The sequence below is a fragment of the Diadema antillarum genome, unplaced genomic scaffold (genome assembly GCF_040938485.1).
Source record: "Diadema antillarum isolate AM-2024a unplaced genomic scaffold, OU_Dant_1.0 seq00001648_RagTag, whole genome shotgun sequence".
Lineage (NCBI taxonomy): Eukaryota > Metazoa > Echinodermata > Echinoidea > Diadematoida > Diadematidae > Diadema > Diadema antillarum.
The window spans coordinates 480,714-502,287 of record NW_027272349.1 but is presented as its reverse complement, the minus strand read 5'-3'; the positions used below and the strand labels follow the sequence as shown (position 1 = coordinate 502,287).

General features: G+C 39.7%; 1 protein-coding gene across 1 annotated transcript in view; it reads right to left on the bottom strand.

Moving 5' to 3' along the window:
* Positions 1-20,461, bottom strand: part of LOC139711334 (E3 ubiquitin-protein ligase DCST1-like) — a 36,334-nt gene extending 15,873 nt beyond the window's left edge. The window contains exons 1-15 of the mRNA XM_071623232.1: positions 20,455-20,461; positions 20,025-20,141; positions 18,265-18,468; positions 17,292-17,431; positions 16,464-16,608; positions 15,686-15,963; positions 6,102-6,258; positions 5,536-5,679; positions 4,798-4,919; positions 3,959-4,113; positions 3,142-3,241; positions 2,508-2,603; positions 1,764-1,890; positions 1,197-1,313; positions 410-552 (exon numbers count right to left, since the gene is read on the bottom strand). Of these exons, the coding sequence (XP_071479333.1) occupies positions 410-552; positions 1,197-1,313; positions 1,764-1,890; positions 2,508-2,603; positions 3,142-3,241; positions 3,959-4,113; positions 4,798-4,919; positions 5,536-5,679; positions 6,102-6,258; positions 15,686-15,963; positions 16,464-16,608; positions 17,292-17,431; positions 18,265-18,468; positions 20,025-20,141; positions 20,455-20,461 (2,052 nt within the window). The remainder of the gene's footprint in view (positions 1-409; positions 553-1,196; positions 1,314-1,763; positions 1,891-2,507; positions 2,604-3,141; positions 3,242-3,958; positions 4,114-4,797; positions 4,920-5,535; positions 5,680-6,101; positions 6,259-15,685; positions 15,964-16,463; positions 16,609-17,291; positions 17,432-18,264; positions 18,469-20,024; positions 20,142-20,454) is intronic.
* Between the last annotated feature and the right edge of the window lie 1,113 nt (positions 20,462-21,574).

Here is a 21,574-nt window from a genome sequence, read left to right as displayed (position 1 = left end):
CTAGAAAAAAGGAATGCCACTCATAAGATCCATAATAAGTAAGCAGATCGATGGGTCCGACCACTGAGAAAGTTGTGACCGTTCGAACGTCAGAGTTATTTCAGTTAATGTCTCAAGGGTATCTATAGTTCATAGAAGCCGTTTTGGTCACGTGACTATCACGTCTCTCGTGTAATACGTATACCTTTTGCCTATGCAGAAAGCCAAAGAAAATAATCACATGGCCATGGTGGTATAAAGAGACGTCTGGTGGAAGGAATTTTTTTATTTTTTTACGGCAGGAGTTCAAAAGTAGCCATCGTGTTAAAGGCAATAAGCACCCTTTTGAGAAGCACTGTACCAAAACCGCACCAAAGTTCTTAGAAGTACAGGGTATGCGCATGCACAGAATGAATAGAGAAAGACAAACCTTAGGATAGAAAAAGGAACAGATGACCCTTCGTATCCTCAGGCCATAGGCTTGAAAATACAACAGCGCCCACACCGTCAGCCAAAGACCAATGATAAGCATGTTTGTGGCTGTCTTTACTTTGTTTGGTCGTGGCAAACAATCTGTAAAATAACAGAAATAAAGCGATACTTTCAGCAGCAAAGATATGGCTACTCTTTGTTTCACATTACGCATATTTCAAGTCAGAATAATGCTGTAAACATCAAACCATTACGCAATTTACTTCTTTTTTATGATAAAGCGATGTTGAAAGAAGAAGCAGAAAAAAAAAGAGAGAAAAAGAACAACAAGAGAAAGAAGGAAAAGACACGTTAAGTTCTTGAGCTCAATGGGAACGGGAAGAATGAGACAAGACATAACGAGGCCTGTGTTTGTTTTGAAATGAAAATTTTAGAGACAACTACACAGTCATATGATCATGATACTTCATGTCTGCGTAAAAAGTTCTTAAATATGAGACACATTACGTCATTCATCGACTGTCCTGACTTGCCAAGGAAAGATGCTGACATTACGAGTAATGAATGCATTGATAAGTCATTCAACAAATCAATTGCTTCGTCTGATATGTTTCTATTTCATTTTACTGTTGTCGAACAGGAATTTAAATGCATACTTTTCCTGCATATGTTATCACAATACTATGTGTAGAGAGTTCATGAGGGGCAGCAACACTTTTTCCCTTCATAGCAGACTTTATTTATCATTGATGCCAAAGAGGATCGTCTGTATTAGATTTACTCACGTTTGTTAGATGAGACCCGCGCCACCTGATGTTCGCTGCTGAAAGTCAGGAAGACCTTTCGGAACACCTGCGCCACGGCGCCTTCTCCGTGTATGGCGAAACGTATCACGTGATGCCCTGAAAATTGACCAATAAGAAAACATCCAAAAAAAACCAAAAAAAAAAAACACATGAGATTACTCGAGCAGAGGGCTCTTTTTCGGGAAATCAAAGAGATGACAAGAGACAGGTATTCAGTCATATGATATTATGATTATGATATGATATGACATGATAATTATGATACATGATATGAAAATCAACATGATGATACGTGGATTATATGATGTATTTTACTACTGTTTTCATGTAAACATTATTAATCTTATTACATTGGAAAAGAAGCTTTATATCAAAGAGATACCAGTGTCGCTGAGCGATAAATTGGTCTTGGTAGCATTCAAGCTGGTAAAAGCTAAAGAGTATTCAGATATCAAATCTCAAGTCCAAGGCAAGTGACCTTGAGATAGTCCCTTTCAATTTCCATGTAATTTCCTTTCCCCATCCCAAAATGCCATGAACACGTACCAGAAAATTTAAAATCTACTCGACTGTGTCGTTGGATGAGATCGAGGGCAGTGTAGAAGAGGTGATCGAAAGTGATGAGGAACAGGGTGACAAGAATCTGCGGCATCAGACGAAGTGTACTCTTCATCTTGTTTGGTGAAAAATAAAAAGTAGTGAAAACATGAAAATTGGTTAGTCCAGGAGGAGTGTAAATCGTTGTCACTATAAGAACAAAATGTGTGAATCTAAAAACCAATCTTTAAAAGAAAAAAAAAACAGACTGGGCGAAGGCACAAGACAAAGATAGTAACAAAATGTACATTACTCAGAAGTCCCAAGCAGCATCTATCATACCAAGTCTTTATTGTTCATTTGCAAATATAATTACCCAAATCGTCTGCTGCAGATTTTCTTAATCGTAAAGGCCAACGTATTCAATATATTTTTCGAATGATGAAAATGTAACAAATCAACATTTTCTCCACGTAATTATATTTTACAAATAAGACTATGGTTCTTGGTGCCATGCTGTTATACTTCTCCAGCGGAAAAAAAAAATATCCGAACAAGATCGATGGGAATTCTATTATCTTGTCTAATGGCAATACAGAAGAATCAAATTACGTTCTAATTATATGACATCAGGAACGTTTACGATGTTCAGTTTCTGTATGAGGTGAATCGGGTTTGTTTCTGGATATTATTTTTTAATTGACTTTGCTTCAAAGATTTAACTTTAAAAGAGTTGAAAAAGAAAGTTCTTACAAGTTTCCTTTTCTCACTCTTCTGAAGCGAACAGTCGAAGGGTTCAACGAGCTCCATTTCTTCAGATTTCCTCAGCGGCAGTAGAGTTCTCCGACCCTGTGATACCGGGAAAAAGAACAGATTTGGGTAGCCAATCATTCTTTTAAGGATTTCGGCTACGGGGGAAACGACTGCATCGTTTCTAGCACACACTTTTTTTTGGTCAATCTTTTATTTTTCTTTTTTTTCATATAAACAATATACAAATTAATTCATGACAAAATAACTCAACTTTCATACACACACATACATACTTATACGCACGCGCGCTGCACACACACACACACACACACACACACACAAACAAATAAACACACACATAGCAGAGTAACAATCAACCAATGAAGAAGAAGTGTGGTGACATTCATGGAACTCTCTTTCATCCCGTTGTGCACTCTAATTGCGTGCATTTGCTCGTGACATAACGACACTAATAAATGTTCAAAACACATTCTGATGGACAAGGACATGAGAGATGATTTCACTTTACGTATCAGTAATAGTTACATCATAGTTCATACTGTAGTTGTATGGCGGCTTATTTGAAATAGTGTCGTTACGAACAGTGCACCATTTGCCTTGTGGTGGAACTCACATGTCTCTTTCGTCTGCGCTCTATTTTCATGAAGTATGACGTCATATACACATTGTCGAATCTGATTTCTCGTAGGTACCTATTGTTGTAGACGAACGCACTGTCCGTAAGAAAAAAAAAAGAAGAAAAAAAATGAGGGGATTAACAACTATTGTTCACTACACATTTTCTTGACATTCTTCATGACAAATCTATTTTCACAAATGAATTTGATTACAGCCTGTTAGGCCAAGGTTTGGATGTGATGTAATTTACATAAAAAGGCTGTTTTAATAACCTTATGTGAGTTCAGCTGATTAAATTTCTACTCAGAGAGAATCTTCTGTATACTCATATTAAAGAGAACATCTTAATAAATGCAGAATAGGGAAAGAAAAGTGAGTGGTAGAATAAATGGGAATAAGAGACACAATGGCGATATACACTGGAATGTCAAAATATGAAATAAAAACAAAGTTCCTCAAACGAGGGTTAAAGAAAAATACTGGAAAGAAGGAGAAATAAAGAATGGACAGTTGAGGAAAAAAGATAATAGTAATAGAATGAAAGAGGAATGGATATAGCGTGAAATGAAGGGAAAATGTGCACACACTACAATGGAACAATTTGGCGGAGCCTGAACAGTTCAGTGGACGGATGAATGCATGAAGGAAAGGAGGATCAGCAGTAAAATGACTGAGAGAAACGTGTACAACAGAAGAAAGAGAGAAGGGGGGCTAGCAAAAGCAGAGGCCTGTTCACTTGCTTTTCTATTCAACAGCATAGAAACTGTCTCCATTGCACTCGTGGCAAGAAATTTGGTGGTTGTCATGGTTACCTCCTGAAGACGAAGATGAAGGTAACAGATAAGACCATTCTGGTTACCCCCAGGATGAGGTCGAACCAGAGCTTCTTCCGCTCGATCTCGTGGTTGACTGCCGCCTGGAGTTCCTGCACGGATACTCGTTCGACCAACGACAACATCTGCTTCACCTGGAGGAAAAGGTCAACCGACAATCAGTCAGCATGAGATCATCGAAGATGCTTCGTCATTATGGCAGTTTGTAGCCAACGCATCACCTGTAATACTTTTTAGGAAAGCCGCGTTGCGGAGAAAGAAATTAGTGCCATAATGTTCCGTTCATTGGTCACTGAGACTCAACAATGAAATCAGAGCGACATATCAAGGCAAATAAAAGTCATCATCGAATTCAAAATGTCTCTCGGTAGATTGATGGACAACGTTGCCACCATAACGGGGTTTACTCTACAAAATGTTCCCTTGTACTTGGGTACTTAAGAGCTGATATGACATGACTGCACCCGTACGTGTAATATGCATTTCTGGTGCTCTCGTTTACCATACCCAAAGACATCACATCGCAATAGATCTACGCATTTTTCAGAACAATATTAGCGAATGGATATAGTAATGGGTGGGTTTAGTTTATTCCCCTATCACTTTAACAACCCTTCTTGAAAATATATCTTTCACATACTGATTGCAACATAATGGTTCACAAGTAAAGTATAATTCAAAAGAAATCTACATTCAGTAGAATGGACCTAAAATGAACTAAGAGATGATACCAAAAACCTTTTATTTGTAATCGTATGAAACGCATCACATGGAATCTCTAAGATTTACAAAGTCCATGATGCTACAGCTTTTTCTACCTGCCATTTTAGGTCCGCTTTGAAGTTCTTCGAGAACGACCTCAGCGCATCCTTTGTCTCGTAGTATGTCGCCATCAAGCCGTCAGTTTTGACTGGGGACGAGTCGCAGAGAAAGTCAAGTGCTGCAACCAAGACATAATCAAAGAAAGTCAATCACCCATATGAATCTTTATTACACACAAAACAACATCATGGATTTGATGTTGCAGACGAGGACATTTGCATCAGCTTTAAAAAACAAAAACAAAAACAACGAAGATCAAGTATTTGGTCATTGACGTACTCGTGTCAACATCTTTACCCATATCTCAATATAATGATTTCCCATGGTGCAACTAGCAGCCAATCACAATAACAGTATCTACCAGTGCAGCAGCCAACTAGCCTTATTGGCAGATCTTGCCGAATAAGAGAAGTTGCGATTGATTGAATCAATGCTCTCTCAAGTCTTTTATTCAGTTGAGTCGAGACCGTTAATGATTTAGGTACCGTTAATCACTGTACAGATTTTATTATCTTTTTCATCTCCAACGATACGATGTCAGTATTGATATATTAATTTCCCTGCTTCTTCCCAGCCAAACAGTATAATCATCATTGTCGTCATTGTCATAATCATAATCATCATCATCATCATCATCATCATTATCATCATCATAATCATTATCATCATCTTCTTCACCATCGTTTTTCTTATAAGAACACCAGGATACCATAGCAACGAAAGTTTAGACTCACCTTGTGTGATGTGGCAGAGTATGGTCAGTTTTAGTGGCAGACAGAGGACGTGCTTTATCCCGGGTACCTTGATGGCTCTGTAGCAGTCCTGCTCGGTCTTACGGAAGACATCCTTACACTTGTCCACAGCCTTGGTGAATATCACTGAAGGACGATTAAAAAAAAAAAAATCATTTTCGATAATGAATCAGCGTCCTCTGCGCTTGAGGTTTACGCAGCACCTGAAATGCTTTAATTCATGACAAGAGTATTTATGCCTTATATCGGCCAGATGGGCTTTCTGCAATTCAAAAAAAAAATCTAAATAGAATAACAATGACACCCCAAATAGTAAAATACAACAAACAGCAAATGAACAAGCAAACAAACTGACGTATATATACACGATTACTAACATATACCAACTGACAGAGAAAACAAAAGAACAAGTGAAATATCACATTTCCAGCTTCGAAAAGCAGCGAGTATTATATATCGGAATGGGGGGGGGGGGGCAAAATGAACTACTTATCCATATGAACCTCACACTCTCATTCTTGTCATGGATATTTCCGCAAGTGGCTTACTTTCGCACTTGAATTCCATCTTCTTGGAATACTTGTCTTTGTCGTCCGAGTCTTGCTTGCCGCTCAAGCCTTGGACGTTGCTTTCGAGTTCCGCCTGGAATCCGTTGAATTGTTGCTCTACTCTCTTCGAGATGAGCTCTATCTCACCATTGTTTGTCTGCGAGACAGAAAATGAACCAAAAAAGAAATCACGCATGATTTCAGCAAAGTCAAAATATGCCATTCCAGCTGCGTAGAGACGTGAAAGCATATATTCTTTCATTGCACTATGCCGTTTAATAATCTCTTATCATTTTATCATTATCATCCATCATTATTATCATTATAATCATCATCGTCATCGTCATAATTCATATTATCAATATCGTTGCAATCACCTTATTGCTCGTCTATCTATTTGCTTTTATATAATCATTATGTAGGAACCGTCAAAGGTAAGGCAAGACACATGCATTGTTTGGTGTCGAAATGAAGTGAGTTATTGCGGCATAAAATGATACGTATATGACGTGTCGATTAAGGTGTGTGAACCAATGGTAAAACAAGGTGGCAGGAAGTGAATGTTCCAAATTAAAACCTTCTCTTTCAGTTTATAGCATTCAACTACATCAGCAAAGTTTAGCGAAATTGCTGACTCATTGCAATAACTATTTTTCGTACTGGCTCCTGTGGACCTTGGAGCATATACAGTATATACCAAAAGAAACTTTGCGTTAATCAACATTAACGTTTCATTAACGCAAGCGGTTTCACCTGAATCGTTAGTAACGCAAAGTAACGATCGGGAAAATTAACGTTTGTAGTAACGATGAGTAACGATGAGTAACGATCCCTCACGCAAATTAACGATGTTTCGTTAAAATTAACGATAGGTAACGCAAGAACTCACACGAGATTTTGGTTTTGTAACGAGACCTGGTGAAAGGACGACGTAGCCCCTTCCGAGTGTAGCGATTTAGCGGAGTCTTTTCGCGAATCGAATCACGATTTCGCGAATGGTTTATTTGCGACCGGCGTCACCAAAAACGCACGCCGGGCCACCAAAAAAAGCCGGATGTTTGCCTTCAGTTTTGAAAATGAACAGCGGTAACTATCGGCTTCGTAAGCTCACACCGACGGCCATGGCCGTCGGTGCCCCTCTCGTTGGCCGCAATGCCTTTTGTTTTTTGATCAAAGTTACGGCCAAAAAAAAAATGTGCCCTTTTTCTTGGGGCCGTGGTGCACTTTTAGAATGAAAGTTATTATTTATGACGTATGATATGCCCTTTCTCAAAGTCTCTTTAATAAGCTCGAACAACTTTCCTGATCTCAAATATCATACCTTCAGTTCACTCGCGTCCCGATGTATCTGATTCAAACTCAAAGTATCTTTCCGAGATACGAGACGACGTGTACGTACATGTACGCCCGACCGGCTTTTACCGTCCCGACTGTCTGCCTCCGCAGCGCAGCGGCCGCGATCCCATGGGCGAGTATGTACTAGCTAGTGATAGGCAGCGCATATTCAGATAGAGTAGAGTGAACTCCAAGTTCACCAAGAAAAAAAGAAAAATCCCACGATGCCAAGGGGTGCCAGACTGGGGAATGGGGAGGGGTGGAGAGAGAGAGAGAGAGAGACCAATCAACAGAAGAAACCGCGCGTACTGGCGCATTCTTGGAGGTCATGAACTGTCTGTCACAGACTAATCATAGCAATCTACACGCGCACGCAAATTCCTTTGCCTTGTGGTTTTGCCAGCCAGCTGTCGGAATGTGCTTTGAAGTTTCATGGCAGCCTGGCCTGGCTGGCCTGAAAGGGTGTCGAGTTTCAATCAATACCTACTGTTGTTTTATTCCTGTTTTTAAAAATGTTGTTTCACCTGATAGAAACGCGGAGATTGGAAATGTGTTACAGCTGTAGGGAAGAGGTTTTTGTTGTGTGTTGCACTTTGTGTGTGTGTGTGTGTTTGTTTTTCTCGGTTTGTTTTTCTTCTTTCTTTTTTTCATAAACACCAAACATGCCCTTTCCAATGTGGCCTTGGTGCCCCTCTGCCCCTGGCCTCTTGGAAAAAGTGCCCTTTTCTAAATGGCCTTGCCCCTCCAAAATCCTATTTTGAGGCCTGTAAAGCTGCTAGATTAAATGTCAGATGTTTGCTCTTAATTTTGGAAATGAATAACGGTAATATTCGACTCCGTATTATACAAAAATAAATGTCGGATGTTTGCTCATACTTTTGGAAATGAATAATGGTAAGATTCAGCTCCGTACGGTGCTGAAATTAATGTCAGATATTTGATTTTGCGTTCGGAAATGAATAGGGATAAAATACGGCTCCGGAAGATGCTGAAATAAATGTCGAATGTTTGCTTTGACGGTCGGATATAAATGATAATGAATTTCAACTCCGTATACGATGATAAAATAAATGCCGGAAGTTTACTTTTACGTTCGAAAGTAAATAATAATAATATTTAGCTCTGGAATATGCTAAAGTAAATGTCGAATTATCCCTTTGGCGTTCGGAAATGAATAACAATAATAATAAACTTCGTACAACGACGAGATAAATGTTGGATGTTTGCTTTTACTTTCGAAAGTGAATAGCAATAACATTCGGCTCCAGAAGATGCTGAAATAAATGTCAGATGATTGTTTTTACGTTCGGAAGTGAATAACAGTAATATTTTGCTCCATACGATGCTAAATAACTGTCGGATGTTTGCTTTTAAATTTCGAAATGAATAACAGTAACATTTAAATGCGTTTGATGGTGAAGTTAATGTTTGCTTTGACGTTCGGAAATGAATAACAATAGTATTCAACTCCGTCCGATGATAAATAAATGTCTGATGTTTACTTTTATGTTCGAAAGTAAATAGCAATAACAATCAGCTCCGGAAGATGCTAAAATAAATGTTGAATGTTTGCTTTGGCGTTCGGAAATGAATAACAATATAGTATTCAACTCATTACGATGATGAAATAATTGCTGGATCTTCGCTTTTACGTTCAAAAGTAAATGGCAATAACATTCAGCTCCGGAAGATACTAAAATATATGTCGAATGATCCCTTTGACGTTCGGAAATGAATAACAGTTATATTCAGCTCCGTACGACGATGAAATGCCGAATGTTCGCTTTTACGTTCGAAAGTAAATAGTGCTCAATAACATTCGGCTTCGGAAGATGCCAAAATAAATGTCAGATGATTGCTTGAACGTTCGGAAGTGACAAGCTGTAACATTCCGCTCCATAATTAAGATGCTAAAATAAATATCAGACATTTGCTATAAATTTAACATTTCGAAATGAATAACAATAACATTCAGTTGCGTTTGATGGTAAATGTAATGTCGGATGACGTTTGAATGTGAAAAACAGTATAACATTCGGCTCCGTACGATGCTGAAATATGTCAGATGATTCATTTCACTTTCGGAAGTGGACAGCAGTAACATTCGGCTCCTTCGATCATAAAGTAAATGTCAGGTGTTTGCTTTTGAATTTGGAGATGAATAACGGTAATATTCTGCTCCGTACGATGCTAAAATAAGTAACAGATTGTTGCTTGTACATTTGGAAATTATAAACGGTATCAATCGGCTCAGTTAGATGATAAAATAAAGAGCGGATGTTTGCTTTCACGTTCGGAAATGAATAAGGATGATATTCAGGTCCGTAAGATGATAGAATGAATGTCGGTTGCTTGGTTTTACATTCCGGAAGGTGTTAAAATACTTGTAAATGTTGAATGATTGCTTGAATTTCCACCAGAAATAAATAACGGTAATTTTTTGGCTCTTTACGATGCTAAAACAAATGTCAGATGTTTGCAATGTCTGCAAATGCTCCCACTTTCTCATTTCAAACGTAAATTTTGACCAATTTAATAGGCATCAACTTTTATAATAATCTATAAGCCTATTTGCGAAATCTTAGAACTCAGAATAACGGTATAAGATGATTAAATTTTCTCCTTATTTTAGACGTGGGTACCTGTATCACTTCAGTAATACTTGATATTTATTTTTCTATGTTTAGTAGGACCGATAGTTTTGCTTGTTTGTTTTTCTTTTCGGGCCACCAAAAAATAAAAATTAATCATTTTGGTGGCCCGATCGGGCCACCGAAATAAAAGTTAGTGTGGAGCCCTGCATGGCCTTTTGTGGATAAAGTGTCTTGCTTAAAGGCAAATATCGGGCTTCGAGGGGATTGAAACCGCAAACCCGTACCATGGCTAATTGATTCAGATTTTACTTAAGTACATGTACTTGAAGGTCTACTTTAGATAGACTTTTTTTTTTTTTTTTTTTTTTTTTTTTGGCGATACAGCTGGGGCTCCATGCGCATATATACAACAACAGTATAATCGGAAGACGAGCAGAAAGAATGTCAGCACCAGGAGTAATCGCACCGGGCCGAAAGGGGAAAAGGAAAAGTATATCCTGAATCTATACCCCCCACATCGACAAGAAGACAAATGAAAAAAAAAAAGAAAAGAAAATGAATGGACCCACATGACGCATAATTTTGGTAAATCTGCGGGATATTCGTTATTTCATTTTGCCGTGTTCAAACTATACACCAGTATAGCTTTTCGAGTGTGATCTTAATGCGTATGAATGTTCTATGGACTTTAAGTTTATAATGCGAAAGAGGGTAACTATATAACAATTAACGACATTGATAACGCCAAACAATAGGAAATTTCAGAGTGCAAGAAAAATAAGACGTCCCGGAAGTACGCCAGACATCATAATTGCTTTTTTTGTTCCTTTCTAGCTCCACAGCATCACCTAGGAAATCGATTTGACCAAGAACAAAAGCGCGTCCCTCTTTTCTTCCTGGGCAATTACCCCGGACCCTTCCCCTGGCCCTAATCCTAACCATAACCCAAACTCCTCACCCTAAACCTAACCCTAATCTTTACTCTAACCTTACCATTAACCAGTATTTAGCGGGGGAGGGGGGGGGGGGGGAATTGCCCTCTGGGGTTAATTGCCCGGATTAGGTTGCAGCACACAACAAAAACCTCTTCCCTGGCCCTACACCTTCCCGATCTCCGTGTGTTGTCAGGTGAAACGACATGTTCAAATACAAGAATAAAACAACAGTAGGTATATTGAAACTCGACGCCCATTCATGCCAGCCAGGCCAGGCTGAAATGTAACTTCAAAGCACATTCCGACAGCTGGCTGGCAAAACCACATGGCAAAGGAATTTGCGCGCGCGTGTGGATTGCTCAATAAAACTGGAGGGCCTGGGAGCGGGAAAACAAGGGTGATTACTGAGTAGTCTGTGAGTTATCAAAAGCAGACCTTTCGAACAATTGCAAACGTCATGATACTATTTTGTCTTCCTTTTGGACTGAAGAAAAAAATCACAAAGACGAGTTGAGTACACGTTGTATCACAATTTTTTACATAGCCATGCAAAACGATTACTACACTCATGTTATGACAAGAAGAATCAACATTCCAAGACAAATACAGAGCAGCCTCGGGTACTGACGGTGACAAGAAACGCCACGCATTCACAATGCACGTTGGGGAGCAACAGGGAGGTGGGAAGAGACTCTTCCCGCCTCCCTGGGAGCAACATGGAGTTGGCAGGGAGGGGTGATCCTGGAGTTTGTGAGAACTTCCCGATACTCCGTGACAACAGGGAGGTGGAAGAGAGACACTCCACCTCCCTGGTGACAACACGATTGTGACGATCTCAACGCATGGACCCTACCACGCCCAGCAAATCTGCGTGCTACTTCTCAAAAATTTGAAGGAACTTTGTCTCTGATCTGTTGAGTTGTTTTTGCTGAATATCAGGAGCTTTTCATGCCTGACGTTCAAATGGATGGTTGCCAAAAATTTCATAATCTATAAATCTCTCAGTAATTTATTTTAGGCTGTTGATGCTGCCGTAAAAACATTAGAAATTTCATAGGAACTAGTCAGGATAAAGACAAAAAAATCTCCGCACAAAACAAATACAAGTATCTTTTATTGTCATTGGTAGTCAAATTTGTGTTATACAGATACATTGTATGATTAAAGCAATAGGTATAGTATTAACTATTGTATTACACGTAGTAACACTTTCATGGTAAGTTTGACGTTTTAAAAATCGCAGGAGAGTTTTTTTTTTTTTTTAAGGAGTGCAACCATTTCTAAGCGTGAAGGCATGATAAATGAAAGGAGAAAAAAAAAAGAATCAACGTTTGTAATCCTGGGTCTTCGACTTGAGCTATCTTTAATTAAACATTCCTTCTCTGTTCATCTCCAAGACCCCAGACTGTTCATGACCTCCGAGAATGCGCCAGTACGCGCGGTTTCTTCTGTTGATTGGTATCTCTCTCTCTCCACCCCTCCCCATTCCCCACTCTGGCACCTTGGCATCGTGGGATTTTTCATGTTTCTGGGTAAACTTTCATGTGAAGCGTGCTTATCAAGTCACCACTTGACTCACCTGCTGGCAGTGTAATAATGCGAGCAGAAAGTGGTAGACATTTTCTTCTGCTGCAGCTACTTTTACTGCCGAAATACTCGGCTTTGTCACCACACACTACCACCAATTATTCGGCGAGACACACGTTGTGTATTGGAATATAAATGGACTTTTGCACCTTCCTGAATTGAGTAAGTGTCTGACCGTTGTTGAAATCGTGACATCGCTAACGTTAGACAGTCGGCGTTAGTTTTAGGCTTGCGTATGCGTGATTTCATGGGTTCAATGTTCGATGGAATATGTTGGCTGTGGGGAAAAATGTGGCTTCGAAATTTTTGCTTGCCCGATTCCATTGACTGCGCCCATGAGTACAAATTTGACGACCATGACAATACGACATTGCCAGGGGAGTTCTGCTCAACTACAAAATCTTTTCGGTATTTGATATCGCTATTTAAATGCCTTCCGCCGGCAGGAAATTGTCCGTAGTAAATATTACGAACGACAGTTACTTAACCGAGGCATCTCCGAGTCTCGCAATTTCCGAGATTTCTTGCCAGACCACATGACAAGTCCGCTAACGCAAGATCTAAAAATTAACGCACAGTAACGATCTGTAACGCACAGTAACGATCTGTAACGATCTGTAACGATCATTCACGCACGGTGATCGTTAATTTTGTAACGCAGAAAGATTAACGCAGTACCGATCGGCGCTTGCGTTACACGTAAATTTAACGCAAAGTTTATTTTGGTATATACTGTATCTATGTTAAAAAGGAACAAATATCCCTCGGTATGACGGCTGGAAGCCAAAATACATACTACACATTGCAGTTGCTAAATGTACTGCGTACGGTGTGTGATCTTATAGGTCTGTGAGTGATCCGCCTTGACTAAACCTAGAGCTGAGTTACAATATCATTATGACGTATATTGCTCAAAGGAAAAGCGATTCGCCCAATCAAAAGTAGGACCTGATATCTCAATTGAAGAATTCAATTACACTTTGCTGCCGTCTTCATGTGTCATTCGTCAATAATTGTACGTGCGCCGAAGTATGTTACCACAGCCATAGACGTCTCATTATATTATGCTTCATAGACCACATTTACGAAGCCAGATAAAGCATGATTCAATTTCAGACAACCTCAAAGGCAGCCATTCTCCCTGACACAAGATATGCTGAACTGGAAGAGGGCAGAACAGAACTCGAGTTCTCCATTCGTTCTCCTTTTCATTTTAGAGTTTTTCATCTTTGCAACATAGACTCGAGATCAGTGTATGTCTACGTCATAGAACTCTTTTTTTTTTATGTAGCGAGTACATACCTTTAATATACCTGACAGGAGAAATATGTCTTCTTAACATTTCACTGACACAAATAATGATATAGCTCACTCAATTAGTTAAAGAGGGAAAGACGAGTTAACTGGTTTTCAAGGTAACAGACAAAGAGAAAAAAGTATAATAACGGCTCAGTGACATTCTGGAAGAACTCGTTCCATACGTGAAGTATATCAATGACTGGTGGGGAACATAAGGAAACGTATCTTAGCCAAGCGTAGGATAGATCCAGAAGAATTTTGCTCCCACCCAAAGATAAAAAAAAAACAATCATGTCGTCACCAGCTTTTTAGTAAGTGTGGACATTGCAAGGATGCATAGTTTAAGATTTATATGAAGGTCTGAACAATTGACTATAGAAAGTAGACAAATTACACACTTCCAACACAAACGTAGATACAAACACACGAATGAATTCATCATACATATGATATTTGTTCGTATAAAGATATATGACTAAGGCGAGTTATATGTGTGTGTTTAGATCAAATCATATCAACATGATAAAAGAGGAAGTGAAGATTGATATTTAGCCTGAGTGTGAAAAGATCTAGGTAGATGAATCAGCTCTCTGACTGGCGGCCTTGAATAGAGGAGCGCCATGTTTGCATGCCGCAGTGAAGTGTGAAAGCAAAATAAAGCGCAAAAGCCATTCTTTGCATAGTGGGCAAAAGCTTAGTTGTAGAATACCCCCACTGTGGAATATTTCGTTACATGTGAAGTTGAAAGCTGTCATGAAGCTATAATTACCAATGTCATTCTTACATTTATCTTCTGACTCGGGTGGTGAGTATTGAATTATTGCACACAGATAATAATTAACTCTTTGCATTACTTTTGTATATGCGGTGCGAACAGGTCTCGGCAGTGTAAATATGTGTTAACATGACCTCGATTTTCACAGAACACTGCGAAATTTTAGCAAAATATCTCTTGTCTATATAGTGATACTTGGTATACGGCTTACACGTAGTGTCGAACCGAGAGTGCATTACTGAATTCGAGACATTGGAGAATTAAGGTCAGGGGTTCGTCTGCGATTATAGAATATGAAGATTACGAGGGCTAGATCATCCTTTGCTTTTACATCAGTTGACTGGTCTACGTCACATAGGACTGAATAGTAGTGGAAGGACATTCGGTATTTCCATGTGCGTTTCAGTTATTGTGTTACGAATCGCTTTGCATCGAGAGACAAAACACACAAGAACATGGGAATTATACGTGTGCGTGTGAGGGGGCCGGAGGACATTGGTCTCTTCCTTTGTGAAACGTCCTGGTTACCTTTGGAGATAAATAATGCAGAAATTTTCATCGACTAATTGACTCCCCTCCCTCCCCCCCCCAAAAAAAAAAACACACACACACACACACACTAACTTCTTCTATACCTTGTTTGACAGAGCACGTACGCAATTTCTGACGACCATGGATAACACGCCAGCCACGCTATTCGTCACCGATCAAGGGTCTAACGAGACTTTTCCAGGGACTCGCGTCTTTGTCTTTGAGGATTACCCCCAGCGTATCATTATCGCCATCATAGCCGGGGTCGTGGTCCTCATTGGTGCACCTGGAAATGCCCTAGTCATTCTCGCAGTCGTGCTTTCCCGCCGACTGCGATCGCCGACGTACTGGTTTGTCCTCAACCTCGCCTGCGCCGACTTCGTGACGACGCTGTGTCTTCCGTTCAACATGGTGTCCCTTCTGAGCAGGGACGGATGGCCCCTTCCACACTGGGTCTGCGCCGCGGTCAGTGGTATCATCCTTTCATGCCTTGGTTCCAGCATGATGACGCTAGCTCTCATCGCTTACAACCGCTGGTTTCTGCTGTCGCAATCTACCGCCAAGTTCCAGAAGCTTTACACAAGGAGGAACATCATCATCATGGTAGCGATTTCCTGGATGTATCCGTTTCTTCTCAGCAACATCCCGAGCATTGCCGGAATCGGCCGCCTTGGCTACTCCGAGAAATACAAGACGTGCACACAGGACACTTCGAACCCACGCAACGCCGAAATCAACGGGCTGATAGCCGGTCTCGGTGTTGCTGCTCCTTTGGCTGTCGGGATTGTTGCTATTTACATCCGTATCTTTATTTTCGTAACAAGACATAACAGGAAAATGGAATCAGTGAAAAAGGGGGCTGCTAGCATTGGTGCCCACAGCTCAGGAGATGATCGACAATCCCATTCAAATCCTATTTCAAGGGCAACAAGCACAATGACCCTTGATTCAATGCGTTACCAGGGTAACGAATTAAAAGTTATCCAGAGCCCGAGCATCACACATGATAATAGACTACCTTCTATAAGAGCTCAGCCCGAATCCGATGTTCCTGACACAACTACTTTAGAACCTAACGATTCTGCAACAAGAACCGATGCTACTGTTGTTGCTGATCAGGGAAAGGAGGGAAAGTCCAGTATAGATGATAACTGTGCACTGAAAAAAAAACCAGCGTCACTTAACGAGACAGCCGTCGTCTCAGCCTTGTCTCCTACCGAAAAATCTTCACAGGAAAAGACACCGCAGTCACAAAAGTCGTCTACCAAAAGGAAGTTGCTTGCGTTGAATAAACAAGATATCAAACTGACCAAGAAGATGGCTCTCATTGTGCTAGCATTCTTCCTCTGTTTCCTGCCAATCACCTTGGCAACGTTCATCAATACCAGCGACCCATTCATCCCGTGGGCTTCAGTCATCACCACGTTCAACAGTTGCCTCAACCCTCTCATCTATGCACGTACCATACCGGTCTTCAGAAGAGTCGTCAAGAGCATCATACTGCGTCGCTTCACCGACATCCCGGAACCTATACCATGCATACAGCGCATGCGAGCAAAGTAGGTACTTGCAAATTTCGACCGTCTCCACGATCCAAACATTTAATATACTTGTCCGCTATTGTCAGCAGCAAGCTAAAAGGAGAAAGAGTTTGCCCTGGAGCACTTTCTGGGCTGAAACGGTTAAAGTGATGAACCAAAGGCATACGTTTTCCAGACTAGGGGTAATGTAACCAAGGATGGCTGAAAAGTCTTATTTGAATTTATAGCATTTGTGCCAAATACAGGAATAGTAGAGGAACGTTAACTCTACCCTCCCTAGGAACTGATATTGTCACTTCAAATGTGTCCCTCTTTGTTTCGGAAAACTGAACAAATTGGAAATTTAGTAAAACGGGGAAGCAATGATTCTTTTTCGTATCGCCGTAGTTCACAAAAAAAAAAAATACACATCTGTGGTAAGCTATGAAGTGGTCCAGCGAGCCATTCTGGCTTGTTGCCTTTTTTATGACTATAAAAGAATTGCAAGTAAATGGGCTGGCTAGAAGCAACATAAAACGCAGGTTGATTTAACAATGCATACAAGATGCTCAACTTTGTATGATTGTATATATGGGAGTGGAAGTTGGGCTTACCTCCAGGTTTTTGAATGCATTAGTAAAGGGTTTGTGCAGCAGGTCGAATATTTCTTTGCTGTGATTAAAACTTAGAGCAGCTGTGCAGGCGATAGAGCGAGCCGATTCCTGTGCGTTGGCAACGATGTTAGCAACTGGACCTATAAACAAACAAACAAACAAACAAACAAAGTGACAAACAATAAGCATACTATCAACGATAGAGAATTTATCCGAAAATAGATTATGTTTCATTCTTTGTTTGCAAAATTCTCTCATGCTTGGAGATTGTGTTCTGTGACAGATTTCATCATTGTCCACCGACAAGGTAAGAAATCAAAATTATTTGTGAATTGAGGATTCTTTTTATTCTTTTCCTTAATATCATCGATATGTTCGGTACGAGTAACAGAAGTGATTTTCCCCTTTACATCGTGATCCCAATCAGGTCATACAATAACTAAACAAGAATTCATAGTCATTTAATATCAAACCAAGACGAAAACATCTATGGTGATGCATTTCTAAGTCAATGGAAATATGTCCTTCGTCGTCAGAAAAGGGGCAGAATATAAGACATTTTGTAGTAGGGAAATGAACGTGCGAATAGTTTCATTGTAACAATAGCTTCTATATTATGTTCTATGTGACACATCATCAAACTTATTGAATTCGATAACGGTATATCGATTCCCACCTATCACCCATTTTCGTCTAAATTCGTCGTATATCTATAAGCATTGTCAGCATTGTAATAGCCATGTTGAAAATGTTCCCATCATTAGCGTATCATTATAGGTCATTCTTTTTTCATACCAAGATCATGAGGGTATCCACCATCTCATTCATATTCGATAATACAGTCCTTTTAATCATGTTAATTACCATTATAACTATAACGCCTGTAACCATTATTAGGCCTATTATTGTACAGCCTTGATTTAAAACTCAATCAGTGTCAGTACTACTGTTAGTGTTAGGACTATTATTATACCCGCCATAAGATAGACAATTGCCAGTGAGCTGAATATCCCGCGGCCGTTCTTGCCGAAAAAGTGCGGTAGGACCAGGCACAAGATGCATCGTATCTGGACCGACACGCCGAAACCCAGAGCCATGAATACTGTGATGGTGCCACCGAGTAATGATCTCTCGAACCAAGGGTAGGGCAGCTTGTCGATCACACTGTAGTGAAGACCTGAGCAGACAATTGAAATCATATGTAATCGAACAAACTATAATTCTAGATTCATGTTCTAATATAATTTTTCCCTATCACAGCAAAGCGCAGCACAAGAAACAAACAAACAAAACTGCGATATCATGAATTTCGATAATTAATTTTTCTTGTTCGACACCCTTACTTAACGTTGCTGCCTTGAAGTCGATTTAGCTTATATTGATTGATAAAACAATGCATCAACAAACCATCTATACTCCGATACCCTTTTCTTGTTATCTCTTTGCATTTTTCTCTCTGTTATGTCTATTTTGTGTCCGTACTCGCAAATCTCTTGTTTGTATATATATTAATGTGCAAAATGATGCATCTGTCTGAAGTCGTGCTGTTGAAAGGGGACGAAATACCCTAGTACAACGAAACACATCAATGTAAAGTTGAGAGGAGTCGAATGCTACAATATTAGAATTGTTTAACTGACAATGTCAAGAGTATTGTTTATCACGGCGTCTCACGTAAGAGATCAGAAACCAGGTGACATGGTCACATGATCTCATGACGTCTTTTGTGCAGCAGCAGTAATCTGAAATTTCTTTTCTCACAAGACCTAATCTAATACGCTGAACTCTTGTTAAATCAAGATTTTGACTTTCTCTGTCTGAGAAAATATGTCCCACCTTCATTGTCAACACTGATTTCATAATTGGAATAATTTTAGTTGGTAATTTGTGTTCAGTACGTTATTGATTTTTTAATGTACCATCAAAAGACATGATTGTATACATTTGTATTCTTATTTGTTGTATCTTTGTCAAAGAATTTGTTATTCCTTTGAGAAATATGGAAATCTGCAAATAAATTGAGCTGAACTGAACATCATCAGAGACATTATCATCCTGACAACAGAGTCTCGCAAAAACAAATGTATCCTTTGTGGACATCGGGCTATGTTGCAAGTACATGTACAAAGTACGAATACAGTGTACTCGTGTAGAAGATACACACTCGTGGAGAGTCGTAAACGCAGTGATGCAGATACATACAGAGTTAAAGCGTTATTTTGAGTATGAATGCTGTGAAAAATCTATTAGATCCAAGAAAGTTGTAATGCATAATCATTAAATTCCCCAATCTCGAACCGTATTTATGACTTTGCATAAGTTTGTCAACGGTTATTGGATTTTTCACACATCCCCTATACGAACAGGCCAGTAGATTTTATTTAATTGCATAAAAAGAGAATTTTTTAATGCGCAAACGTAATTTTGTGCTTTTGTGTGCATGTGTCTGTGTGTGTGCGTGCGTATGTGTATGTGTTTATCATGATAGTGTATGAGGGTGTGCATGTGTGTGTGTGTGTGTGTGTGTGTGTGTGTTCGATAGTATTATAGCAAAGTCTGTTCCAGCAATAATCATTAAATTGTTGTCCGGCTGGTTTTTTCCCCAATGCATAATACGGACATCATGGACAATGACCCAACTTGATAACAAACCTTCATCTCTATTTTTTTTTTCAAGTTTTACTTCTGGATGCAAAATTCTCATCTGGTTTCCATAGAGATGGGTTATCTTACCTGCGCCCAGTCCCGCGCCAAAGATGGTCCCGAAGAGGAACTTCAATATGATACACTCATTATGCTTGCTGTAGAGGCAGCGGTGGATGCATGGACAACACATGCGGAGTAATCGCCCTGGAAAGCATGATGGGTGAAGTGGGTTTATAATTGAGTTCCAATTTCCATTTTTGTCAGTGTATAGTTTTGACAAATATTTTCTATTAAATTCCAATAACATGTGCATTTCTACCATCATAGGCAATTTCATCACGCAGTTTCGTCGTCAAGTCTCTTCAACAAAGTCATGACGTTGTCGCCATCCTCCTCCTCCTCCTTCTGGTCATCATGACAATCATCGATCATAGCAGCTACAGCAGACTACTCTCCTCTCATCAGGCGTGATATATAGTTGGACCTACTACTCATCGACCACTTTTTGATTAAATACCTTGCATCTTGGAAAATATCCCTCAGTTTCACCTTAATTTCATTCCACTCGAGGCAGAATATACCGCATATTCATATCCTGGGCTCAGATTGTTGACTTGTACCGTACGCGCGGAATTAGCGGCGACAAACACAACAATAAATATTTTGTGACATTTTTTACTGTATACCGGCGCAAGCTCATCATTTTAATCGACCGCCCGTTTTCCCATTGAAAAGCACGTAAATCCAGGTAATGGGCAAATAATTACGTGTATTACTAGCTTCTATAATGAGGATTTTCTTCAATTCATTTTTCCTCTTGTTTCCTGAGGTTATTTACCTGTATCCCCCTAATATCTCTTGATTTGTATTCATGTTCGAATGTTCCAGCGTATTGCGCCCCGTCCCACGCGTACTTTTGAGTTAATACGCGAGAAAGCCATTGCACGAGGGTGGTCGATCTAAAAACAGGTGGTCGATGAGTAGTTAGACTTACTATACAGATATCACAAAGTTTCGCCCCCACAGAAGGAAGGCGCAAAGGCCTATACACCAATACAGTTTGTGTTTACATATATTCATTACACTTGGTACGTTCCTATCATGCCTATATAGCATCTCACCTCAGCATCTTGAGCATCCTATTGATAAAGATGATAATGCTAATGATGACAGTAATAATAACTAGAAATGTCGCTACAGCGACTGGTTATACCCCCGCCAAACAACATTTCATAAGCTTTGGTCAAAACAACATTTGATAAGCTTTGGTCAAAAAACTGAGGAAGTAGTTAAATCCGCAAGATCTTTCCTTGATCTTCTGCCATTAATATGCCGTTACCATGGCAACGTACTTTCGGGTACTGTCGAAAAATGTGTCTTGCACATCTACAACCAAAGGCACACATCTGTACCAAGTTTCATGGAAATTGGGCAAAAACTGAGGAAGTAGTTTGCAACACAAAATTTTCCATCATTTTGGCTCATAATATGTGAGCTGTTACCATGGCAACATACTTTTTGTCACTGTCAAGAAATGTGTCATGCTGACCTATATCCTAAGACAAACATTCAATATGAATTCCATGAGAATTGGAAGAACACTGATGAAGCAGTTTTGCCATGAAGCATTTTGCCCT